Source organism: Rhineura floridana, chromosome 7, assembly GCF_030035675.1.
Source record: "Rhineura floridana isolate rRhiFlo1 chromosome 7, rRhiFlo1.hap2, whole genome shotgun sequence".
NCBI classification, from domain to species: domain Eukaryota; kingdom Metazoa; phylum Chordata; class Lepidosauria; order Squamata; family Rhineuridae; genus Rhineura; species Rhineura floridana.
This window is the reverse complement of record NC_084486.1, coordinates 87,540,479-87,568,093: the sequence shown is the minus strand read 5'-3', so window position 1 is coordinate 87,568,093 and position 27,615 is coordinate 87,540,479. Positions and strand designations below refer to the sequence as shown.

At 43.9% G+C, this 27,615-nt stretch overlaps 1 protein-coding gene across 5 annotated transcripts in view; it reads left to right on the top strand.

The window, feature by feature from the left end:
- SLIT1 (slit guidance ligand 1) overlaps positions 1-27,615 on the top strand; it is a 185,108-nt gene that overhangs the window by 21,117 nt on the left and 136,376 nt on the right. For all 5 annotated transcript variants that reach the window (XM_061636266.1, XM_061636267.1, XM_061636268.1 and 2 more), the window contains exons 2-4: positions 11,518-11,589; positions 11,984-12,055; positions 14,893-14,964. In XM_061636266.1, the coding sequence (XP_061492250.1) occupies positions 11,518-11,589; positions 11,984-12,055; positions 14,893-14,964 (216 nt within the window). The remainder of the gene's footprint in view (positions 1-11,517; positions 11,590-11,983; positions 12,056-14,892; positions 14,965-27,615) is intronic.

The window sequence follows — 27,615 nt, the reverse complement described above, 5'->3', positions numbered from 1 at the left end:
TGAGTATCATGAAGGGACACTGCACTTCTAAATTTGCCACTACACGATTGCCCAGGGGTGAGCAACAGAGAAAAAGAGACATGGCACGGAGTCCCATTATACCCTATAGCATTTGTGTGTCTGGTCTCCCAGCATGAGCTGATGGCATCCCCGTTGCCTGTGGAGGAAGCGGATGACTCCAGCTCTGAAACAAGAGCTAACCGGAGTGTTAGTTTTCCCTCTGAGTATGTGTGAAATGAAGAAAGAACGAAGAGTCCAGGAAGCAGGGCCGGTGCCAGGCATGACTGGGCCCTTGGGCGCCAGCCTGCCCTGGCCCCCTGCTCCCAGCCCCCCCAGACCGTGTGGGACCACTCCACCTACCTCTTCTCTCTTTCTGATACCCCCGCCGCCATCTTTGTTGATGGCACGCATGCATGCTATGCTGCATGCGCACACATGTCTGCTATCAATCAAGATGGCGGTAGGGGCATCAGCCCCTTAGGAAAACCTCTGCTGCCATCTTAGTTGATGGCAGCTGCACACTATGCATACAGGGCATTCATAGAAAGAGAGGAGAGGTAGGTGGAACAGGCAGGCGCTGAGGGCCAACACAGTCTGTAGGAGGCTGGAAGCTCCGTCTCTGCGATCCGTGGCCTGGTCAGGAGTCAACCCTGCCGAGGATCCCGGAAGGGAAGCGCTATCCCCACACCCTAAGGAGGGGCCCTTCAGGGGCCCCTCTGGGCCACAGGGGCTCTTGGCCAGGGCCCGACCTGGCTGCCCTTTGGCGCCGGCCCTGCCAGAAAGCATAGTTTTAGCCTTCTTTGATGGGTTTTGTTTCTTAACTCTGCCACTTTCTCATGATATGTACAGAGATAGAGTACCAAAGAGGTAGTGAGGCAGGAGATATGTGAACAGGATCTTCTGAGAGGTTTTTTTTTTTGTTTAAAGAAAAGATCAAAACAACTCTGTGTGTTGGGGGGGGCAGAGACTGAAATGATGGTGCTAGGGAAGGTTTTTTTTTTAAAAAAAAAGGTCTCCCAGAATTATTTTCCTGATCAAATTAAAGTGGGGTGGGGTGGGGGAGAGGAACAGAACCTGCTATTTCCCCTGCAGGGGAAAACGCTCAGGTTTAATACAGGTCTTCTTTTCATAAGTCTTCATTTCCACCAGCGGCATTCAGCCCTCAGGAGACAGAGCAGAGCTATTGCTCTTTTAAACTAGAAGTGGGCATCTTCATGACCAGCGGCCAGATGTGGCTCTCTGGGCCTGTCTCTCTGGCCATTGGAACTCTCTCCAGGCCACGCCTCTCACTGGGCCTGCTTCAGTCTCCCACCCCACCTTAGTTTTTTTGCCTAGCTGAAACGTGTCTCTTTGAACTTTGGTAATACCACTTGTTTGTCTGGTTGGGGGATAGAGAGGGGTGCATAAGTGTGTGTAAAGTAGGTGTGGGGAACCTTTGGCCCTCCAACTGTCCCTAGCCATTGCCCATGCTTGCTGGAGCTGACGGGAGTTGTAGTTCAGCAACATCTAGAGGGCCAAAGGTTCTCCACACCTGCTATTGAAGTTAGTCTATTCTCAAAAGGAAAACTTTACATTCATTACTCTGCCCACTTTTGCTTCTGGACTGCCCATTGCTGGCATGTGTCCCCCTCCTCTGAAAGTTGCCCAGAAGTGAATGTGGACTGAAAAATGTTTCACACTCTTGTCTTAAAAAGAGGTATGATGGCCACATACACATCGCCAAACAAAAGGAAATGCATCACCAAAAAGATCAAAAGTGGACACCGATTTGCATATGCTATATTGGAGAGGATGCAAATTTAGAAATAGTTACTCTAATTTAAATAGCAATATAATACATCTCCCCATAGTGGGGAAGACTCAGTCCGGGTACTATGTGTGCTTCCTCAACCTGCTGTCCAGATGCTGTTGATGGGCAGCTTTAAGTACAAACTCCCCTCCCCTCCTCTAGCAATCCTTTCTGATGTTGCTTTATCTTTCAACTGGACTTGGACAGGGCAACCCTTCATATAGAGGACGCCTTCAGTTGGAGGTTGACAGCCCTTCAGATAGAGGACTGTGCTGTATAAAGTAAGACACGTGGTCACTCTAAGCAGAGGTGAAATTTAGCTCCAAGGAAATTGTGTTGTGTCAACAAGAAGATGGATTTACTTTATGATGGGAAATTGTGTGCATCTGCTGAATTTTTAGATACACATCTTCCTGTTGTGTACAGAAGCCTTTGGATGCACCCATACAAAGAGAGTTCACAGAAGTTATCCTGGTGTGATGAATCTATGAACTGCATTTATTTTTAAAATAAGTCACAAATTGCCCTCTTGAAAACTTTTTTGCATTTTATGAATAATACTTATTCAAACACTTCCACAGTTACTTAATAGTAGGGAGATCAAGAAGACATCCGAATCTGATATAATCTTGCTTAATCTACTTCCTAGAATGCAACTTCTCCTGGTAAGGAAGCAAGAACAATAGCTTTTGTTAACACCTTTGGTCTAATCCCCATGGCTTCTTGGGAGAGAATGTCCATGGACTGTAAGTAAGGGGTAGCTATTTCAAATACTATCTCCCTTGCACATCACAGCACTCTGTGTGTGTGTGTGTGTGTGTGTGAGAGAGAGAGAGTTTGACAAGCGAGTCAAAGCTATGCTTAAGCAGGATAAGGAGACTGCAGAGAAGCTTAAAAAATTCTTTGCATCTGTCTTCAAGTGGAGGATATAGGGCAGATCCCTGTGCCTGAACTAACTTTTACAGGAAGGGAGTCTGAGGAGCTGAGGCAAATAGTGGTGACAAGGGATGAAGTTCTAGGCTTAGTAGACAAAATAAAAACTGACAAATTGCCAGGTCTGGATGGCATCCACCTGAGAATTCCCAAAGAACTCAAATATGAGATTGCTGATCTTCTAACAAAAATAAGTAACTTGTCCCTCAGATCTGCCTCCATACCTGAGGACTGGAAAGAAGCTAATGTAATGCCAATCTGTAAAAGGGATTTAAGGGGGATCCTGTCCAGATGCTAACTGCTGATGGGCAACTTTGTAGCTTCTGCTCTCTCTTAATGATTCTTTATCGGCAAACCGAACTTGGACCAGAGAGCCCTTCAAATAGAGGGCAACTTCAAATAGAGGACTGCCTTGGGGAAAGTAGGACACATGACTATCCATCCTGTCATGGATCTTCCACCATAGTGTCTAGTTTGGCCCTGAGATCAAAGAAAGGTGAAAACCTTATTGCCTGGAATGATATGGTGCATAATTTTACCTATAAAAGTACACTTAATAATTTTTATTATCCACACTGCCACATTCAAAGGATGACAAGGACTGATACAAGTGTACAGATCCTAATTGGATTTGGGAGAAGTGCTATCATTAATCTAAGGATGTTTAGACTGTAGTTTTCAAGCCACTGAAAACTATACAGTGTAGCCAATGCAGACTACGAAGCTTATTTATAATATTAGTATACCACCCTTATACCCAAAGATTTCAAGGCAGCTTACGAAAATCAAAAGCAGTAAGAAGAAAGAGCAACTATATAAAGTAAAAAAAAAGAGTAGCAGATAAAAGCATAGTTAAAACCTAGAGTTTAAAATAATTAAGATGGAAGAGGGGGGACTCTCTGTCACTCAGAGTGGTGGCAGTTTCCATCTTCCTTTCCCTGCTCTTGTAGTTATACACTCCACTTCATCTTACTTTGCTCTACACTATTTTTCATACCTATCACTTCTGAATGATCTTTGCTTCATTGCATATTAGGAGTAATGTTACTAACTGAGTTTGCCGACCTTCATTAATCATCCATGCCTTACCACGCATTTTAAATGGGTTTTGGTAACGAATATTCTAATTTCTTGATTTATTTAAAGCATATATGTAAAGGTTTGTGCTGTGCTTAGCACTGTTTGTCGCTGCTTGAATACAAGAGTTTGTGAGGCATGCTGCCACAATTACCAGGGCCTGTCAGGTGCACACAATTCCAGCCAGCATAAGACTCCCATCGACAGTCTCATGGTAACTTCCCCTTTCTGTGCCCCAACTTCCCCTCTCTCTGAATCGACAGGGCCATTAATTCAGTCACTTTATACACCAGAATGCACTGCAGTCACAGTGGGAAAGCCTGGTAGTAAAGGCTGTAAAGACCAGAAAATCTGCCTGTCTCTCATTATGACTCTCAAAGTTTGGTGCAGGTTTTCAGGCTTAACGCTTTATGGCAGAGCTGGAACAGTTTCATAACCTCATAAAACCTAATGGAGTGTTGTGCGCTAGTCCTCACTGCTGTTTGCTGGCCCATTGTCACTTGCAGCTAGCTAGGGCAGTTAATTTGGTAATGTACAGATAGTGTTGGGACACTGTAACTAGGGATCCTTCACTGACAAGCAAGTGAGCTGCTGGCAAGAGTGAACCCCCTGAAACCAGCAATCATCCTCTTGTAGATAGCAGATTTTCACAGCATCATGTTCATTCTTTATGCATGCTACATTTTTATTAGCTTTGCTCTCTCTGGAGTTTAAATTCCTGCAAGCCCCAGTCCTAGAATACTACACCTTCGCTTTAGATATTAATCAAACACTATCTTATAGGGCTGAATGTCGTAATGCAAGATTAGATGTTGTGGATATTTTTTTATTCTGGAGGAACATATTTTCCCCACCATCCTGTTTCATTTATTTCTTCTTGGAAGAGATACTTGCAGCATTTCTGTTTATTTAATATATATTTTGCTCTGCCTGTAACTGGTTTCTGTTCTATTTGCCCTTATCCCACTTAAATAATCTTAAAATAGTATTAAAGAGCTTTCAGCTTGTTTATGTTAGGATTTTAAGTGCCATGAATAGAAGGCTATTATATAAATAAAACCATTTATTGTTATTAAGTACTGATATTCTGGGTGATAGTATATGGTACTGCATCAAAATCGGCTGGAAATGTGGCCTGGATAGCTAATTAGAAAGAGAAAGAACCAGAGATTCTTCATTCAGGTTAAAAAAATGAAGGAGTGATCTTTGGGAAAACTGTCCTTGCCCTTTGGAGAGCTCATCTATGTTTTAGGAAGCAGCTGCTTTGATATTCTTGAGAAAAATCAGAATTAATGGCTGTTATACTATTATACTCCTGAGTTATACACACAGCTCAAACCTGCTAAATGTGATGCTGCCACTACAGAAGACTTTAAAAAACAACAACAATCAAAACCTCTGGGTGATAAACACTGATTAGTACTTACATATGCTAATAGGCAGAGCTTGGAAAAGTTACTTTTTTTGAACTACAACTCCCATCAGCCCAATCCAGTGGCCATGTTGGCTGGGGCTGATGGGAGTTGTAGTTCAAAAAAGTAACTTTTCCAAGCTCTGCTAATAGGTGAGTTTCTTTTATAACCTGCAGACTCTTAGCAATCTTATTAGCCTTTGAAACATAAGAGAATGAGTCAAGTTAGTGAGAGGGAGCATTCTGAGTACTTTGATTCTTACATTGTGCTTGACCGTATTTAGCCAGAACTTTGACTTTTCTGAACACACTGAGATTTTGCTGAATATATCATCTCTCAGACCTCAGACACCCTTAATAGGCTTGTCAGCTCTTGCCCCAGAGAGTACACCTATTCCCTTAGTGCTAAGTTTAGCAGTTCCAGCCAGAGTTACCAGATTTAAGAAAGATGTCTTCTGCCCCCATGAAGGGCCTCACCATCCCTTCCTAATAACTGTGGGGCAAAACTGTAGTTCTGCTTACAACAGCAAACAAAGAAGACAGTGGTACTTCTATAGCACAGACAGAAGACAACATGCCCATATCCTATTACTCTGACCTAGAGATGTTAATAATGTCATTAATCACAGTCTCTAGCTCAGGAGCTGCAGCCCTAATCAGAACTGGAAAACTCTGCCAACCTTCGAAGGATTAAACAAAATGTTCACAGCGCAGGGGTGGGCAAAGCTATGTGAACCATATTTTCAGTTTGCAAAGATCTTATCTGTATATTGTTACTGTGTAACAGAGGTGGACATTGTTAACAACGATCTTCCCACCGGTGACAGCAAAGTTCTGCATCCTTTCCTCCTGAGGGTAGTTGTTGCTTCATTTCATAGCCAGAGAAAAAGCTGCAGTACCCTAGATGTATCCCTGAGCCCCTTGAATATCCTTATATGTTTTTGAGAGAAGGGTTTCTCCCCGCTTCTTTTTTCCTTTGGTCAAGGCAGAGAGTTAGTGCTGTGATAGAGATATGACTGTGACAGACTATAATTAATATCTGAGGGATTGATGGGGACCTGGAGGTGGAGGTAGAAGAACCACTACTGGGTTAAATAGGGCTGTTGTTGTGGCATCATTGCAAATAAGCTTTCACCTGCTGCTAATTCCCTTCTTGGTTCTCAAGGCCATAATTTATCTGAACAAAGAAGCTGTGGGAGCAGTAGATTTAGTGCAGCCATGGGCACAGATGAAGAACAGAGATTTGTGAATGAGCTGTGGGGACACTGGCCAGCTCAAGGGCAAGCTGTGTCTTGTATATGGGATGGAGAGGTTTGTCATTTTGACTGGATTACATCTAAACAGAAATGTTTGTTCTGAAGATACATGAATGAGGCAGGGCAGACACTATCTGTTCATGACTGAAAATACTGCAACTGCACTGAGAACACAGAAGAGGGAGAAAGCCTAAATATATCAATATCCATGCCTCCTCTTCGTTGATTGGGAGGAATATGCCATGTGCCTTCAGTCTATATCCTTTTTGCATGCCTGAAGTGGTGATAATGGTGAAATGGGGATCCGCTGATAACTGAAAGAGGATATGATGCCCCTCTGATGGCTAGATTGGCTTGGGAGAGTCATCCTTACCATACACTCAAAACATTCTTATAGCACTTTAACAATCATGACTTCCTTTAAAGAATCCTGGGAACTGTCATTTGTTAAGGGTGCTGAGAGTTATTTGGAGAACCTGGTTAGAGTATTGGACTACAGCCTGGGAGACCAGGGTTCAAATCCCCACACAGCTCACTGGGTGACCTTGGTCCAGTCACTGCCTCTCAGCCTCAGAGGAAGGCAATGGTAAACCACCTCTGAATACCGCTTACCATGAAAACCTTATTCATAGGGTCACCGTAAGTCAGGATCAACTTGAAGGCAGTCCATTTCCATTTCCAACAAATGACATTTCCCAGGATTCTTTGAGGAAAGTAATGACTGTTAAAGTGGTATAAGAGTGCTTTCGGTGTATGGTGTGGATGGGGACCTCCTTTAGATAAAGGTTTTGTCTTTCTTTGTTTCTTTCTCTTTTTCTTTTAACAATGGCTCATGTGTCCATAATACTTCAGGGACCCAAGAACTAGCTAATTAATCCTTGGCAAAAAGGAGTCTATTGTCAAATCTGTTCATTTCCACCTTTAAGCATGCAAGGATAGAGGCAGTTGAAACATCCTCTCTTTTTTGAGATGTAGAATGGGTTCTCTCTCCTCTAGCATTCTAAAGCCTGGAAGTCACCCTGCATTCACTCGGCGTCCTTATTGAATTGACAATCAAAGAAATGCACTCTGATACCAGTAACGTAATAACTATATTGAGATGGGAAGTTGGAGCAGAGGGGTGAGGGTCACAGTCTACACAACAGGGTAAAACAAAAAGATCCTACTATATCAGGAAGCCCTTGATCCCCTTCTAGCACGGGCTGTCCCAAGCCAGGAGCCAGAGCCAAAAGAGTTGTGCTTTTGTAACTGAAAATGTAAATTTTTACATTGCAGCTTATGATCTACTCTGGCATTTGTGTGTATACATGACGATGCTGCTGCGTGCACACCTGCAGCTGAGTTCACATGTGACACCCAAGACAATAGGCTCATCTCCTAGATGGCCCCTAGACACCACAAGCAATATAAATGGTAATTTCCTGATGAAGTCATTTTGTGTGGAGTGGCTAGTTACCCCAGAAAGCCCTTGAACACATGACCCTGCTGTTCCTCCTTCCATATGTGACTGAGCACAGTGCTGCGAGTTGAGGCACCCACTGAAGCGCATAAACATTAGAACAGTTTCAACAGCTGCAGCAGACTCCCTCTCTTGCTCTTTGGCAGGTGTCTTGACTGCTCTGATGTTTTCTCAAAGGTCCTTTTCGATTTTCTTGTCTGTGGAGGTTCTGAGCTTTTTGGCAAGATTTACATATCTCTTCACAACATGCCAGCAAGTAGTAAAACACTGTTATTATGATCCTATGTGTTTGAAGAGAAGATTACCTTGGCAGTTTATCCTGCCTTATAAATCTTGCCAAGGGGGCCTTGCTAGATTTTTAATATTGCCTGAAAAACTGTAGGCTGGTCTTTCTTTTGGTGATCTGTCTTCAGCCTTTATGTTCTCATTCTTACTAGGTTAGCAATATTCCTAAAAGAATTGGGAGTTCTGATCCATTAAGAACACTGAAGTGAGGCAAATTTTCAGTAGGTGTCATTGTTCCTATCATTGCAGTGCTGTGATGGGAGAAGTTTCACTTGTGAGACTTACATTTTCCTCAGAACTCTTTAAGGAGATCAGAAACCTTGTCCTTTTTGGAGCAGGAGTAGCCAATGTGGTGCCGTCCAGATGTTGCTGGACTACAACTCTCATTAGCCCTGATAGTTGACTATGCTGGGTAGGCTTATGGGAGTTGTAGTCCATCAGCACTTAGAGGGCACCACATTGGCTATTCCTGTTTTGGAGTACAGTCACCTTTCCCTTTAGCTGCTTTCTATTTCAGGAAATGAAGGGGAAAGTGATTGCAAAATGTATCTTGTCCTGTGTTTTGGTGGAGAAGAGCAAGGTCCAAATCCTTCAGGGTGCTGAGCAATTAGCACTTTAGCTGCCTTAGTTCTTATTATGCCATCCATGTTTGTCATTGTAGCTTGCATAATTGAAGCAGGAATGAGTGTAGGTTTCAGTCTGACATGAAAGGGCAGGGAGCAATGCTTGTTCACCCCATCCATTCACAGCGGTCCTTTCTGGTGTCTTGGAAACATCCTTTCCCCTCCCACCATCCCAAATCAGTTCCATAATGAAAGGAGGCCACCAATCTTTGTGCTCAAATGGGTGCAATTAGATGCCATTTCAGCTGGACAATGAGGTCTACATGGGGCTCATTCTTCCTTGTTTTGTGGGAGAAACCATATCCATAGCCCTGACCCTACACAAGCTAAACATACATATTATTGGTTTGTGGAATAGTCAGGCCCAGGTGGAATTGCAAAGAAATTGTCCCAGGATCCTCCTATGTGTGGGCAGTTGATTGAAGCTGAAAGTAGGAGGCAAACCTGGTGCTGTGTATGTTTGATGCGTCCAAAACTCCACATTTATCACAGTTAGAAGGACACATAGTTGGCAGTGCACACAAAGGCTCTTCCTTCAGCAATGGCAAATAATTAGTGGGTCTCAGTGGTTCCATGTATCCATCTCCTTTGCTGTCGTATTGGGGCTAGAAATATATATTCAAATAACCAACACACAAATATACACTATATGACCATCACTGCCACACTGTGCACAGCACACCAAAAGTATCATATACTCAACTCTGTCTCCTAACAGACTCTTTGTCCCTCCAGATCCCATCTGTAGTGAGGGCCCAGAGTCTCTTGTTCTTCATTCTGCCTTAGCAGAGTGGTCACATCCCCTATTGAATTCGCATAGTACAGAATAGGTTCTGTCTGGCATGGAGATGGGGAAATCTGGCGGTAGTTAACACTGCATTATCCCAGCTTCCAAAAGATATCAAGCTGTCTTCCTGATGGACATGATTGACTTGTGATTGGTTGGACACAACCAACTGGTCAATCAAGACCTACCTGGGTCAGAAACTCTTTAAAATATGACTGTTGCCAAACAGCCCTTTCCCCTCAAAGTCCCTCAGCGTCCTTCAGTTGACCATCTATGCTGCTAAATGTGAAGAGACCAGAAGCCTGTTTGTCAGTAGCTTTTTTAGGATAGATAGCCTTGAACTAAAAGGCTCCTTTCGTTATTTTCTTGAAGTAACATTCTGCCTCTTCTGTTTACCCTCTTCCTTTCTTTTCTTTCTTTATAAGCTTCCTAAAATTTGGCTGTTGGGTTCTTGGGTGCATTTCTGCTGAAACCCTCAGTGTTATTCCAACCTCTTGTGTGCCTGATCAGTTGGTTCATATTACATGTATGTCTGAGTGGAGCTTGAGAGAGAAAAGCAAGCTAATTTGGTCTCTCCCTTACGTTGCACCAGCTAAAATATCTCCCTGGTTTGTCCAGGTCCAATATGCCCTCACCCACACCCCAGCCATGTTTTCCTTTCCCTCCCTTCCTTTGGCAAACCTTACCAGTCTTCCTGGTGACTACTTATGGTTCTGATTTTGGGGTTCAATAAAAAGAAGAGGAGAAAGTGTAGAATAGCCTGTTTCTCACTTTCATAATTGCAGTACAAAACTTGAAATTGAATGGCTGTAGCACAAACCGGACAGTACAGAGACTTGAAGAGCACAGAGTGGACTTCAGTACAGGACATCTAGTGATGATGAAACCAGCCTCATACCTTTGAAAGGCCAAAGACAGAGGACTGAGGGAAAACATAGTGAGATTCCTCCCCTTTTTTTCCTGGGGTGAAGCAGGCAGGAGAGAAAGAGATGCTGGCGAAATGTCACAATTCAGAGCCATCTCAAGTTTATGAAATAGCTTGAGGGTAGCAATCTGCTGCTGCTGTTGGCTGCTGTTATTCATAGAATCATAGAAAAGGAGAGTTGAAAGGGGCCTATATGGCCATCAAGTTGTTATTATTTGGGTTTCTCACTTGGCCTTCACCAAAAAGTCTATATAGATATAGATATAGAAATAGATATAGATATATAGGTAGGTGAGTCTTCCAGATGTGAAATTAATATGAACAACACATACCAGGAACTACCTAGAATGGCCCACAACTCCCTGCTTCTCTAAAGATGAACTCTTGTGACACATGGTGCTAACTACCTATGTAGCAAGCATGGTAAGGTGACCATGGTGGACAATCTCTGTTTTTTTCTCTGTGAAAATAGTACCTTTAAAATTGGGACCTTTATGCTGGGCAGTACAGTCATGAGGTGAGAAGAAGAGCCCATCTGGATCAGGCCTATGGCCCATCTATTCTAGCATCTGGTCTTCATAATGGCCAATCAGATGCCTTTTGGGAAGTCCACAAGCAGGACTTGAGCGCAAGAGAACTCTCCCCTCCTGTGGTTTCCAGCAACTGGTAGACCTGAGATTGCAGCTGGCACTGGACTAGCCCTACCATTAGGAAAAATGAAATGGCCACCTCAGACACCAGAAGCTGATGGGAATTGTTTGTATGCCCCCTAAGCTAGCCTGCTGCTCTCAAGTATGGTGGAGGACACTGTCCCGTCACCAGTCTAGTCAGAGTCTGTACATGGAATGGGGGCGGGTGGGCTCTATTTTGTCCTTTGCCTCAGGCAGCTGAATATTTTGAACTGGCCTTGACTGAAACCCAGCACCCTTGTCTACTTTCTAACTTCTGGTATTTCTTTTGTTCTCTTCACAGGGAGCTGAATGGGAACAACATCACCCGTATCTACAAAAATGACTTTGCTGGGCTGAAACAGCTGCGAGTTCTGTGAGTGGCCTTTCCTCACTGCCCCCACAATGACACTATCTTCTCCCACTACCCCTGTTATTACTGAAGCCTATTGCCTAGTGGGACTGCTATCTGTGTGTGTTCCCTTTAGTTCAGGGGTGGGAAATGGTTTTGCAGCCTGAGAGCCACCTTTCTTTCTGGACAACCTTCCGAGGGCCAATGGTGGGCAGGCTAGAGGCTCAAGTGGGCAGAGCAATGGAAGTAAATTTTACCTTTGTACAGTAGGCTAGTTTCTACACACCCGCACACCCCTACACACAGTCATCCTAACAAAGAGCAACTCCATCTGGCAGGATACTGAGTTGCTTTTGTCTTCTTTCTCTTGCTTTTTCTTTGTGCTATCCCAGCTCTGATGGTCTTATTGTTTTTATAGGCAGCTGATGGAAAACCAGATCAGTGTGGTGGAGCGAGGGGTGTTCGACGACATGAAAGAGCTGGAGCGACTGTGAGTGCCTCAGGGATACGAAGCTGGGTGCGGAAGGAGAAAAGGGGTGGGATTTCCTAGAAGAAGCCTCCATTTTTCTTTCCCCACCATACAGGCCTTTCACAGGGTAAAACACCTGGTGGGTTTCTTGATCTTAGGTGGCTCAGAGGTAGAACTGGACAGAAGTTGGGAGACTAGTTCACCTCATGGTCAAAAGCAATCAACGTACCTACACCAAGAGCCATTCTTTTCTACTCCGCCCTCCTGCTGACATAAACAGATGGTGTTAGCACTAAGTGTTTTTACACCCAGCCCTGAACAGCCTGGCTGGCATTTACACCCAGATGCTTCCCAGTCTGTTCATTCTTTTCTACATCTAAAATAATTCTCAGCAGTATGCGTTCAATCAGGGGCAGTGCAGAAATCAATCCAAGCTGTGTTTGCATCTTTTCTGCAAAGCAGGTGTAAAACATCACCTGCAAAATTTGCTGCTGTTATCTCTTAACATCCCTTTCCCTTGATCTACCACCACCAGGGAGATAAGGGCTGTCCCAGTGCAGTCCTGGGATTGACTTGCCCAGTACTGTATAGAAAGCGTGTTTCTATCCTAATTTGCCAATGCCAGGCAAAAAGAGCTTTCAGTATAGAGATGCAATACAGAGAGCCCAGTCTTCATCCATAAAGCACTGTGGACAATTTATTACTGGACTTTTGGGCTGCATCACTCTTGTCTTTTTCTTTAATTCTGTGGCCACTCTCTGGCCTTTACCCACATCCTATCCAAATCTGCAATGTAACAGACCCAGATTCTGTCTCTGTGCAGCTAACCTGTGTCTCAGTCTTTGACACATTCCTCCCATACTTCTCCCGCATCAATGGCCCATTCATTTTCTTTGTTCTACACCCTCAATTAAAAACAATTCCAAGTTATATTTTGAAATACACATATTTTGCAATATGGAAAATAATAAAAACTAAAACCACACATATGTATAGCTTACCTGTTCATTCATACTTACATTTCAAAGCATTTCAAACCTCTTTTCTGTTGAAAATGCACATCTGCACTTTTTATCATACTTATTTTTATTTTCTTAATCTGCAAGGGTGTGCTGAAAATTATCAGTCAAGGTTTGAGGGGAATGTTCTAGTTAAGCTGTTTTTTCTTTAGTTGCAGAAGCAATTAGTGACATATCATCCCAGCTGCTACTCTTCCAGGGCATATGACAATAGTGGGGAACCTGTGGACTCTCGTTCCCATCAGCTTGAGCTAGCATGGCCAATGGTCAGAGATGATGGTAGTTATGGCCCAATAATATGTGGAGGGCCACAGGTTTTCCAGCTTTGACATATTGTATACACAGGGCAAATAACAGGTATTGTTAACCAGGTGCCCATAATCCTAAATTTCTTTTGTGCCTTCAGCAATAGCCTCTGGTTCAAAGGTGGCCATACTCAAATTTTCCAGAACAACTGAGCAAGCAGTACATGAATTATAGGGGAGGACAGAGGGGTCCTGGACTACTTATTATATTTTGTGACAGCCATTATAGCTACTATTTTAGAAGGTTAAGGGGAACATAATTTGGCTAGAAGCAGGGGTATAATGATTCAGGGTCTCAGGGGGTCTTAGATCCTTTACTTTTTTGAGAGCAGGGTCCCTACATCTCCAGCATCCTATGAGCTAATCAGGATGAAAGGAGAGCATGTGGGCCACTGAGAAGAGTCTTCTAAAATGCTTCCTTGTCCTTTCCTGCTGATTAGAGCCAATCAGAGTGAAAGGAGGTGAGTCAGCTACTGAGAACACACTCTCCTTTCAAGCTGATTGGCTCTTAGGGACTTCTTTTGTTGTGGCAGAAGTTGCACATGGGAAGAACTGAGGAGCGTGGAGATGACAACTGAGAGCAAGAGAGCGTAGACTGAGGGGACGTGACATGGCTATCATGAAGGGACTCTGCACTTCTGAATTTATCACTACACTACTGTCCAGAAGTGGGGGTTGTGGATTTCATCAAGGGCTCTCCAGCATTCTCCCCCTATCCCAATAGTTTTAACGCTGCATGGAAGTAACTGTACATGAATTCCTGGCAAGTGTAAATTGAAGGTAGCTACTTCCTCCCACTGGTTAAAATTGGGCATTCCACTGTAGCTGTTCTGTAGGATTCATGTTCAGCCTTGTCTAATTTTGAGGTTTAGTCCACATATCCCTCTAATCTAGTTGCATCAAGAGCATACAAATATGGACCAAGTCAACTGAGTACAGTAGGGCCCTGCTTCCCGGCGCTCCGCTTCCCAGCGTTCCGCTAATGCGGCAGCTTTTGCGGCATTTTGCATCATTTTTGCATCATTTTCGTGCGACGTGCCCCATTAAAGTCAATGGGGTTTTGCTTTGTGGCGATTTCCCCTTTACAGCGGGGGTCCAGAACAGAACCCGATGTATAAGCAGGGCCCTACTGTATGAGAATAACAATATCCATTAGCTGTGGTCTTGAAAGCAATACTTCATGATCATCATTAAAATTTCAGGACAGGCCCATAGCCAGGGGATGTCTAGGTGGGGGCATCCCCCTAATTTTTTTCTGGACTGTCTCATTTTTTTTAACAAAAATAAATGATTAAATTTATTACAGGGTTTTTTTTCCTGCCTCCACTATTTTTTTGGTTCCCCCCATGACCTGGCTATGGACCTGTTTCAGGACATACTTTGAAAAAGACTGAGAATATATTGAATTACAGCAACTTCTACATGAGGCCATTGTTATAATGGAATTGGGTTCAGAAACCCTTCCTGAATGGGGACTGGGTGCATGTGTCTGTGAATGCTTATGATACTTCCTCCCCCTCCCCCCTTTCTCTAGACGTCTGAATCGGAACCAGCTGCACACTTTGCCAGAACTTCTGTTCCAGAATAACCAGGCATTGTCACGGCTGTAAGTACTGAGATGTATGTTGCATATTGATTGATATTCAGTGCTTTGCCTTTCTGCTCTTCTGAAGAATGATGTTGAGAGGATGCTGCAAATCCTGAATCGGAAAGCATCAAGAAAAGGGTTTCAGGCATGGTGTACCAAATGGCGTGTACTGGAATTGGCTGATGGGTTATCAGAACAGGTATTGGCAAGGTGTGAATCTGTGGTATGATTTCTGTGCCCTGAATGTGTTGGAAGAGATGCAGATATTCTTTATCCAATCTACAGCTACTGCATCTTAAGCTCAAGATCACACCGAGTAGTAAGGGCACAGCACAAACTGATATTAGTGCTGCCTGAGGGTGGCAATCTTGGTGGTTCTTGAGATTTTCATACATTTCACCTGGAAGCTGAGGCCATCATCTATTTTGGGCATGTCAAAGCTCACTTGTCCACACAGGTTATCACAATCTACCATTAACTGCAGGTGTCAGGTGTGATGAGTCCTGCTGAATGCCTATCTAAAATAGCACCAGAGATATGGAAGTTGATCAGTGATCAGCTAACTAATGTGCTACTCTATAAAAGTAGATGTGGGGAATCTTTTTCAGCTCATGGGCCATATTTTCTCATGGACAAACGTCCAGGGTTGCATGCCAGTGGCAGGCAGGGCCAGAGCCAATAAATAGGTGGGGAAATGGATGTGACCCTTCCCTTTCTATACAATCAGATTCATTCCAGACACGCAAAAGTCAGAAGTTTCTACACAAATCTTTCCAGGTAAGCAAGTGGCATTATCACAATTCAAGGACACATTTCCATCCATACCAAAGCACTTAAGGAGGGCACACCACAAGGCCACCGAGGGGTTGTGGACAGTGTGTGTGTGTGTGTGGATTCCCCACAAAAATGTCCACAATGAGTGATGGAGGAGGGAGATTTAGATTTCTGCCTTGCTGTGCTGAATGTGAATCTAAACATTTTGCCTCCCTAGTTGAGCAGACAATATATAATCACTTCTGCCCTGCCTTGCTAATTGCCCAGAGCAAGGAAAGACAGAAAATGAACAACTATATATATTTTTTAAAAGAGTAAAGATAAATTCTACAAGTAAAATCATTAACATAAGGAAGTATAAAATAAAATTTCCTTTGTAGACAAGTCTCTTTAAAGGCTCCTGCTAATGTCTTGAAATATGCAGTTGCCTATAAAACATGTTTATAATTATGTATTTCTTTATGGTTTCTATAAATACAAAAGTAACAATGACTTGCATAACATGTTTTCTTCTATGCACTGGCAGCTGCTAACAAAACATTATCAAAATCGTAGGGGGGTGGGCACCTGCCAAGGCTCATTATCACATATTGGATTCAAAAAGGGTTTCTGGCAAAGCTTTTCTGAGTCAGAAAAAGCCACTTATATTGTTAAAGTGTGTGTGTGCCTGTGTGTGCGTGTGCATGTGTGGGCATCCACACAGAAGGTAGAAGCATGAGCAGAGATGACAGTTTGCAATAGGAGAGCCACCAGCAGAAACAAAGTGATGACAAGCTGAGTTTTTGGCTTTGAATAGTTTTCTTTTTTGTAGCATTTGTGGGGAATGGCAGATAACCATGAGTCATTTCATTTTCCCTCCTGTGTTATTCCCTTTGCCTGCCTTCAATATCCAGGCTTGTCTGACTTTTAAAGACCAGTTTCTAGAGACTAGCAGAAGAACTATATTTCAGATCGTAGTACAGAGCATGAGTTCACCACCAAAATGTTTAAAATTATCACAAAAGTTTCTGTAAAAATTATATGTTGATGTTGTTTTCCTAGCAACACAGAGAATTAGGGTCCTTGGTGTGTCAGGTGTAGCTAATGTGGTGCCCTCCAGATGTAGCCGGACTATAACTCCTAACATCCCTGACCATTGGCTATGCTGGCTAGAGCTGATGGAAGTTGGAGCCCAACAATGTTTGGAGGGCACCATGTTGGCTCCCCGTGGTGTAAAGGGAAGGGATAGGTTGCAAAACTATCAGAGAGTAGTTATGATTTCTCGTCATTTGTTATCCCGTCATTTACAAATGACCTTTTTAATGACATATGTGGTTCTGAGAGGGATGAAAATTGCGTGAACCAATATAACAGCTCAGAAGAACAGAATATCAAGTTATTAGGCAGGAGGGTAGCAAATAGTCTTGTTTAATGCGTACCTAAATTGTACTTTGCTGGAGGCTCTGAACATGTGATAGAGGACAGAAGTCTATATCTGTCCTATATGCTCTTCATATAAAGTGTCCAAACTCCCTCATTCCTGTTTTATTTGTTTTTATATGCTTTTATATAGCAGTTTTGTTAGGCTATTTTTTTTTAATGATGTTGTGTTGTGTGTGTTTTTTTTTTTTTAAGTGTACATTGCTTAGAGATTTTTAAAAAATGTTGGGTTGGGCTAGCACAGTAATAATAGCCTTTCATTTTTACCTATACAAGCCAGAGTGCCTGAAACTATATTGATGATGATGGACTGCCTTCAAGTCGTTTCTGACTTATGACGACCCTATGAATAGGATTTTCATGGTAAGCGATATTCAGAGGTGGTTTGCCATTGCCTTCCTCTGAGGATGAGAGGTAGTGACTGGCCCAAGGTCACCCAGTGAGCTTCATGGCTGTGTGGGGATTTGAACCCTGGTCTCCCAGGTCTAAGTCCAGCACACTAACCACTACAGCACACTGGTTCTCAGAAACTATATTAGGAAAAGGTAAATAGCCCACATTTCTCCATTATGCTCTAATGAACTCTAATAAACATAGAAGGAACTCAGTGCCCTCAGCCAGCGGGGGGCATTCTGTGACTAGAAAAGGAGCACAGCTCCATAAGGGAAGCAGAGGTTTCAGAGAGTGGGTGTTTGCTTCCCTTCCCTTTCCTGCACGTTTTAAGGAGTGCCAGATTGATTCCTGTGAAATGTCAATTTGGCCTGGGTTGTTTGAGGTTCCAGTCCCGAGAACAAGAAGAGGAGATATGTGCAGCTACTTCCCAGTGCCTTCCAGGACCTGCTTCTCACCCAGTGCAAGACCTTAGGAATGAATGTGAAAGGAAGTACCAAAGAGATGGTTTCCTCTGTTTTGTGTGTGATTATAAAAGGACAAGAGAGGGGATAGGCTTGTGCCAAGCCCCCTAATAGGCATGGTTTCTGAGGCAGCCGTTACCATGGCAGCTGATGACTTGATCTGGCTCATTGCCATTGACCCTCGACTTTGCTTCTTCAGGCTCTTAAACAGTTGTTCACTGTTTCTGGACAGGGTACCCCCACCACTATGTATTCCCTCCCCCAGGTTATATCCCTAAGTCATACTCAGAATAGACCCATTGAAATCAATGTACTTGACCAACTTGATTTCAATATCTACTCTGAGGATGTTGGCAACCTCCCATGAATAAAAATGTAGCAGTTTGTAGATTATGAGGAAATCCAGTGCATGTGCGTAGATTCACACACACATATACTCACACACAAAACAGGGAGTCAGGCAAAACACAATAAGAAAGTTGTGCATGGTTTAAGGCCTGCAACATAAATCAACTTCTCCCCTACCTGATCTAGCCTGGATGTGATGAATTTTCAACCTTTCTCCTGTTAGAAGATACATGTGACGACTAGACTCAGGATGTGGGCAGACAGCTGACAACATTTAACACTTGTTAAAACATCTCCTGAGATATCTTCAATCATTAATTTACAAAGTCCTGAACAACTTTGGATGGCATGGAGGAGCTGGTGGCTATGGTGACCCATGTCAAGGATGGTGGGGGTGGGGGTGGGAGAGAGATGGAGGATTCCCTCCATTATTGTGCAGGTGGGACAGCCGTGTCTGCCTGGCTTTGAGTTCTTAAAAAAGGGCACACTAAAATTGAGGGGAGAGCCAGTATGGTGTAGTGGTTAAGGTGTTGGACTATGACCTGGGAGACCAGGGTTCAAAACCCCGCACAGCCATGAAGCTCACTGGGAGACCTTGGGCCAGTCACCGCCTCTCAGCTTCAGAGGAAGGCAATGGTAAACCACCTCTGAATACTGTTTACCATGAAAACCCTTTTCATAGGGTCATCATAAGTTGGGATCAACTTGAAGGCAATCCGTTTTCATTTTCCAGAGTTGAGGGAATGCAAATGATCAAGTAAGCTGAGAACTGCATGTACTGTCTCAGCAACCAGTTTTTTTGGTGGGGAGGATTTATCCCCCTTATGTGGGCCCAATTGTAAATGTCATGTACTTTTGCACACCAAAAGTCCCCCCGGGTATGCAAAAACATACCTTTGGTTTGTTTGCGTATGGCCTCATTTTGCTCCCAAAGTGATTGGGCTACTCAAATTCAGTATTAGAGGATTTTATAACATTCACTGCCATGGAACAGTGGCAGAACTCAAAATTCATATTTTACAGTCTGATAACTTTCTAAAAAGACATGCAGATTTCACCAGGAGGTATAGTACAAGAAATGTGTGTTTCAGAAATATGTGGACTGTGGATCACAGATAGATGTCTGCTCTGCGGTACTCATGGACATGAAGTATTTTGAAATATAGCTTTTTTTTCTGTAAGTGTTTGGGACATTCAGAGTTCTTTGAGAACCCTTGCTCATGGTGCCAGACTCTGAAATGCAGAACTAACTAGAATTTTCATATGCACAGTTGTTATTTCCCCCCTCCATTTATTGTATCTAAGGTATCTCTGGAATACAAAATCTTCTTGATCTGAGAGATCAGAGCACCCTAGCGAGGGAGCACCATCTTATTGATCACCCTAGTCAGAGCACCCTAGCGAGGGAGCCTGCTCCACGAGCTAGAGGGAGCCCCAGCTGACGAAGCGTCAAGGCGAGTTAAGCAGCAGAGCGAGTTCGGCAGCAGGGCGAGGAGGCCAGGGCCCCCCACTCTGCCCGTCTGTTCCCTGACCTCAACTAAACCGCAGTCTCCAACCCATTGACGTAATAAACCTTAAACAAAACTATGCAGGTAAGAAGCCAGCAGGGGTGTGGGGGCTTTCCAGTGTTTTGCACCGCCTGCAGCATGTACGACTATTTGCCTGTTGGACAGAAGTCGTGGGTGTGCTCTCGGTGCAATGAGCTCCTGGCTGTCCAGGAACGACTTCATTTCCTTGAGGCCAAGGTGGCAGACCTGGAAAAGCTGAGAGAGGCAGAGAGGTGTGTGGAGGAGGCCTTCAGGGACGTTATAGCTGTGTCCCACTCCAACGATGATAGCTCTCCTGCTATCATGGAGAACGATGGTCTCGGGGAAGGAGAGCATCCAGCTGAGGAAGAGGGAAACGATCCCTTAGAAGGGACCCATTCCTTGGGGGATGAGCAGCTATCCTCTCGTGCCGAGGATATATCTCCAGGGGGTGGAGGGATCCTTGTAGTGGGTGATTCGATCATTAGGAACATAGACAGTGGGGTGTGTGATGGGCGTGTAGACCGCAAGGTGTTTTGCCTGCCTGGTGCGAAGGTTGCGGATATCGCCCGTCGTTTAGATAGTTTGGTAGACAGTGCTGGGAAGGAGTCAGTGGTCATGGTGCACGTTGGCACCAACGACATGGGGAAATGCAGCCGTGAGGTCCTGGAAGCAAAATTTAGGTTGCTAGGTGGGATGCTGAAAGCCAGGACCTCCAAGGTGGCTTTCTCTGAAATGCTACCGGTTCCACGCACAGGACCAGCCAGACAGGCCCAGCTTCGCAGTCTCAATGCGTGGATGAGACGATGGTGTCAGGTGGAAGGGTTTGGATTTGTTAGGCACTGGGGAACATTTTGGGACAAGCCGGGCCTGTACAAAAGGGACGGGCTCCACTTGAACCAGAATGGAACCAGACTGCTGGCACTTAAAATTAAAAAGGTAGCAGAGCAGCTTTTAAACTGACTGAGGGGGGAAACCCGACAGGAGCTGAGAAAGGTCCGGTTCGGAATAAACCTCCCCCCTGGGATAAAAACCAAAGAAATGATGAAATTTTAAAAGGGGTAGGCCTAGAAGTAGGCATTGTGAGAGCAGGGGCACAGGATATAAATTCAGAAGAGCAAAATTACCACAGGCCTAACCACAAGTGCCAAAGACACTTGAAGAGAGACACTGCTTACAAGTGCCTGTACGCTAATGCTAGGAGCCTCCGAACCAAGATGGGAGAACTGGAGTGCTTGGTCTTAGAGAAGAGCATTGATATAGTGAGCATAACCGAGACCTGGTGGAATGGAGAAAACCAGTGGGATACGGTTATCCCTGGATATAAACTATATCGGAAGGACAGGGAAGGACGTATTGGTGGCGGAGTCGCTCTATACGTGAAAGAAGGCATTGAATCCAGCAAGCTCGAAACCCCAAAAGAGGCAGACTCCTCCACAGAATCGTTGTGGGTGGTGATACCGTGCCCCAGGAGGGACTTAATACTGGGAACGATCTATCGTCCCCCTGATCAAAATGCTCAGGGAGACCTTGAGATGAGATATGAAATTGAGGAAGCATCCAAACTAGGAAATGTGGTAGTAATGGGTGACTTCAACTACCCGGACATAGACTGGCTGCATATGTGTTCCAGTCATGACAAAGAAGCAAAGTTTCTAGATATTCTAAATGACTATTCCCTAGATCAGTTGGTCATGGAACCGACCAGAGGGACGGCAACCCTGGACTTAATCCTCAGTGGGGACCGGGACCTGGTGCGAGATGTAAGTGTTGTTGAACCGATTGGGAGCAGTGACCACAGTGCTATTAAATTAAACATACATGTAACTGGCCAATTGCCAAGAAAATCCAACACAGTCACATTTGACTTCAAAAGAGGAAACTTCACAAAAATGAGGGGATTGGTAAAAAGAAAGCTGAAAAACAAAGTCCAGAGGGTCACATCACTCGAAAATGCTTGGAAGTTGTTTAAAAACACTATATTAGAAGCTCAACTGGAGTGCATACCGCAGATCAGAAAAGGTACCGCCAGGGCCAAGAAGATGCCAGCATGGTTAACAAGCAAAGTCAAGGAAGCTCTTAGAGGCAAAAAGTCTTCCTTCAGAAAATGGAAGTCTTGTCCGAATGAAGAAAATAAAAAAGAACACAAACTCTGGCAAAAGAAATGCAAGAAGACAATAAGGGATGCTAAAAACGAATTTGAGGAGCACATTGCTAAGAACATAAAAACCAACAACAAAAAATTCTATAAATACATTCAAAGCAGGAGACCATCTAGGGAGACAATTGGACCCTTGGATGATAAGGGAGTCAAAGGTGTACTAAAGAACGATAAGGAGATTGCAGAGAAGCTAAATGAATTCTTTGCATCTGTCTTCACAGTGGAAGATATAGGGCAGATCCCTGAACCTGAACTAACATTTGCAGGAAGGGATTCTGAGGAACTAAGACAAATAGTGGTAACGAGAGAGGAAGTTCTAAGCTTAATGGACAATATAAAAACTGACAAATCACCGGGCCCGGATGGCATCCACCCGAGAGTTCTCAAAGAACTCAAAGGTGAAATTGCTGATCTGCTAACTAAAATATGTAACTTGTCCCTCGGGTCCTCCTCCGTGCCTGAGGACTGGAAAGTGGCAAATGTAACGCCAATCTTCAAAAAGGGATCCAGAGGGGATCCCGGAAATTACAGGCCAGTTAGCTTAACTTCTGTCCCTGGAAAACTGGTAGAAAGTATTATTAAAGCTAGATTAACTAAGCACATGGCTTCTGCAAGGGAAAGTCCTGTCTCAGTAACCTATTAGAATTCTTTGAGAGTGTCAACAAGCATATAGATAGAGGTGATCCAGTGGACATAGTGTACTTAGACTTTCAAAAAGCGTTTGACAAGGTACCTCACCAAAGGCTTCTGAGGAAGCTTAGCAGTCATGGAATAAAAGGAGAGGTCCTCTTGTGGATAAGGAATTGGTTAAGAAGCAGAAAGCAGAGAGTAGGAATAAACGGACAGTTCTCCCAATGGAGGGCTGTAGAAAGTGGAGTCCCTCAAGGATCGGTATTGGGACCTGTACTTTTCAACTTGTTCATTAATGACCTAGAATTAGGAGTGAGCAGTGAGGTGGCCAAGTTTGCTGACGACACTAAATTGTTCAGGGTTGTTAAAACAAAAAGGGATTGCCAAGCGCTCCAAAAAGACCTCTCCAAACTGAGTGAATGGGCGGAAAAATGGCAAATGCAATTCAATATAAACAAGTGTAAAATTATGCATATTGGAGCAAAAAATCTGAATTTCACATATACGCTCATGGGGTCTGAACTGGCGGTGACCGACCAGGAGAGAGACCTCGGGGTTGTAGTGGACAGCACGATGAAAATGTCGACCCAGTGTGCGGCAGCTGTGAAAAAGGCAAATTCCATGCTAGCGATAATTAGGAAAGGTATTGAAAATAAAACAGCCGATATCATAATGCCGTTGTATAAATCTATGGTGCGGCCGCATTTGGAATACTGTGTACAGTTCTGGTCGCCTCATCTCAAAAAGGATATTATAGAGTTGGAAAAGGTTCAGAAGAGGGCAACCAGAATGATCAAGGGGATGGAGCGACTCCCTTACGAGGAAAGGTTGCAGCATTTGGGGCTTTTTAGTTTAGAGAAAAGGCGGGTCAGAGGAGACATGATAGAAGTGTATAAAATTATGCATGGCATTGAGAAAGTGGATAGAGAAAAGTTCTTCTCCCTCTCTCATAATACTAGAACTCGTGGACATTCAAAGAAGCTGAATGTTGGAAGATTCAGGACAGACAAAAGGAAGTACTTCTTTACTCAGCGCATAGTTAAACTATGGAATTTGCTCCCACAAGATGCAGTAATGGCCACCAGCTTGGATGGCTTTAAAAGAAGATTAGACCAATTCATGGAGGACAGGGCTATCAATGGCTACTAGCCATGATGGCTGTGCTCTGCCACCCTAGTCAGAGGCAGCATGCTTCTGAAAACTAGTTGCCGGAAGCCTCAGGAGGGGAGAGTGTTCTTGCACTCGGGTCCTGCTTGCGGGCTTCCCCCAGGCACCTGGTTGGCCACTGTGAGAACAGGATGCTAGACTAGATGGGCCACTGGCCTGATCCAGCAGGCTCTTCTTATGTTCTTATGTTCTTATGTTCTTATGAGATCTGAGGATACCTTAAAGACCGTCTTATCCCTTATATACCCAGTCGATCATTGCAGTCTGCAGGTGAAGGCCTCCTGCAGATACCATCTTATCAGGAGGTCTGTTCTGTACAATATAGGAAACTGACCTTTAGCATGGTGGCACGTACCCTGTGGAATTTCCTACCCTTAAATATTAGACAGGCACCATCTCTATAATCTTTTTGGCGCCTATTGAAGACCTTACTCTTTCAACAAACCTTGTAAGTTGAGACAAGGGCCAGGTTCACATGGGAGCTAAAATCCATATTGAATATGAAGCTTTTTCCATAGTGATAGAGTTCCACGGTTCACACACGTCCGTCCTCCCTACCTTCCAATTTGCTGTTTTGCATTCACACATGTTCGCGTTTATTAGGATTGCTGTTTCCTTGTGGCACCGCCCCCAAATTTACATGTTAACTCCCTCCGGAACATCCCCACCACTAATTGAGAAGGGGAGGGGCTTTCTGTCAATTTCACACTAAAGGGAGACAGTGGGAGGGTGCAACTGACACCAAATTCCTCTTTTTCTGTTGTCAGTTTCATTTCCTCTAGACAAAGCCCTTTTTTGTGAAGAAGGAATGAAATGTTTATAGTGTGCAGTGTGTATATTTTTGTGTTTGTGTGTGTGTGTGCACACAACCGCAGTGTGAACGAGACCTTAGTTGCAACAGGGCTTCTGCAGGAGCTTTCCGCGGGCAGCGTCCCAGCTGGAAAGTGTTAGATGGGGGGGATGGATTGACCCCCCCCTTTCCCCTTCAGAAAACCAAGCAGGGCCGCCCTGGTGCATCCCACAGCAAGTCCTGTTCTCTGGGCTGCATCTCTTCCCTCCTCCTTGTGGTTGTGGGCAGCTTTCATGCTGGCTGTATTGAAGGCAGTCTTTCCTGGCCGGCAGGATTGCTCGCCGTCACTGCCACTGCCACCGCCTCGAAGGGGAGGGGAGGAGAGGAGGGGCTGCTTGCCCACCCGTGCCCTGAGCACCAACTTGTGCTGCCTCTATATAAATACCCGCCAGGTCTCTTCCCCGCAAACTGGCGCGGTGAAGTAGCTCCTCCCCCTCCCCCTGGCAGAGAGAGACGCAGGGGAGAGTGGCAGCACAGCACCCCTTCTCTTCCCTCGCTGCCCCCGCCGGGCTCATAAAGTAAAATAGCGAGTAAATGGAGTGCATAGCTGGTTTAAAGGACTGAGGGAGGGAACTTGCTGGGGGGGGAGTGGGGGAAAGGAAGGCTGGAGCATACGAGATATGAAGGCCAAGCGAGGGCTCCTTCTCCGCTGCTGCCGCCACCCTCCCAGGACCACCGAGGAGCGTGAAGAGGACGGTGGTATATGTCTTAAGCATGACATACAAAAATATATGTTGAGAGAAAAGTAAAAATAGCAAGTAAATAGAGCGCTAGAGAGACCAGAAGTTTGTTCATCAGTGGCAGGAAGCAAAATGATGTCCATAGACAGTGTAGGGGGGGGAGAAAGGGAGGAGCTAAAATGGCGAACAACCCATGCAGCCAAAAACAGTGGAGAAGGCGACTACACAGCAGGTGGACACTAAAGCGGGTGCAGGTTTTCAAACCAATTTCCGATTTTTATTGCATTGATTTAATCCAGATTTAAAGGCAATAGCAGCTGAATGCACTCTCATTGGCAAAAACGTCATGTAAACGGTCCAAATTAAAAGGGTCTGCAAAAAGCACCAGGTCCACATTAAACCTCCATGTGATTAAGCCCCTATCCCAGCCTGCATCTGTGTTGGAATTGGTTTTTAATAATTTTAAACTTAAAAAAAAACAACAATATGTTTTTAACCTTTTTTTTAAAGATGTCTTGAAAGCTTTTTTAAACAAATGTTTTTAAAGATGTTTTGTTTAATGTATTTTAAAGTCTGTTTTTATGATTTTTTTTAGTGCCCTTGTTTGCCGCCCTGGGCTCCTGCTGGAGGAAGAGTGGGATATAAATAAAATAATAAATAAATAAATAAAATAAGTTCTCAAACAAAATTAGGATATTCTTGTATGACCTTCAGCCAGATATTAAAGATCTTGTAGTCCAGCACACTGGGGGAGGTGTGTGTGTGTGATGCAAATATATCAAAATGAAAAAGAAACATTGTCAGCTCACATTAACAATAAAAATAATTCATCAGTCCTGACATATGTAATATAACCAGTCCATATGTCAAAACAGATATCCAAATGAGATTGATGACCACAACTAATTAATTTGTGAATTAATGTGCCGCAAATGTCTCAAGACAATTTATAGACTTATCTTTAAAAACACTCAAACATGGTAAATGTTCAAATGTAGAAAGAGCAGTGGATATGTGTGTTTCTATACATATGCTGCATTGTCTGCCTTTTGACATCTCCTGATGACAAGACCAGTGCATTAGCCAAAGTATTTTTAGCTGGGCCCTGTGTCTTAGTTGCTGCAGGATATTTAAGTTCAAGACTGAGTCACTTTGGGAATAAGGATGCCACAAAGGAGATAAAAGAAATACTGTAGGCAATGGACTGCAGTCTGGGGAAATAGGCTACCCAGTTAGTAGTTTGTTGGCTAGCCACAGAATAGCTTCCTCACAGCTGTCACACCTGCTCTCCCACATTCAAGGAATAGGAATAGCCTGTTAGGGAAACCAAACATATTTGTCATCTGACAGCATGCCCACCATCTGGTAATGCCACCCATTTAAAATTAATTTACAGACACTGTTATAGGCCTTGGTTCTTATATACGTGTGGAAATGGGACACAAGTATATGTTGGCTGGAACTCTTAAAAGCATCAAGGTCACCTCTGGCTTTTACATAAAAAATGAAACAATTAAGATAATTGTATAGCAGGATTCCTCCCTTAATCGGCTCTGCCTTTAATACTGGCTTGTAAAGCCAAATCTCATCAACAGAAGATGGTTGTGGGAGGGAGGAATGATTAGGGGACTCCCTCATCTTTCCTTCCTTTGTTGGCCTTGAAGTAAAACAGCTAGACGGAGGCAAGGGGAGGATCTGGTCTTAATGGTGTTAGAAGACCTGACCCTTCACTGTCTCTTACTGTTTTCTGCATCACCTTAAGTTACTTGTCATTTTTAAAAGCTTTTTACCACTCTTTGGCTGGTAGAACAAATTGAACCAGAACGATCACTAGAAGCTAAAATGATGAAATGGAGGTTATCATACTTTGGACACATAATGAGAAGACATGATTCACTAGAAAAGACAATAATGCTGGGAAAAACAGCAGGGAGTAGAAAAAGAGGAAGGCCAAACAAGAGATGGATTGATGCTGTTGGAGGCCGATGATTCATAGGGTCACCATAAGTCATAGTCGACTTGAAGGCACATAACAACAAACCACTCTTTGACTATGTACACACACAAAAACTATGTATGGTGATTGGAACTTCTAGATTGGCTTCTCCTGACCACATGGAGAGTGCCCATGCCTTTACTGAATGTTGCTGGTGTGGAAATTCTCTTTGGAATTGGGAGGGTTGATAAGACAAGCTATCCAGCATATTGGGCATGGATAGAAGCAAAATCCAGTGGTAAAGAAAATTTGCTGTGAACCAGG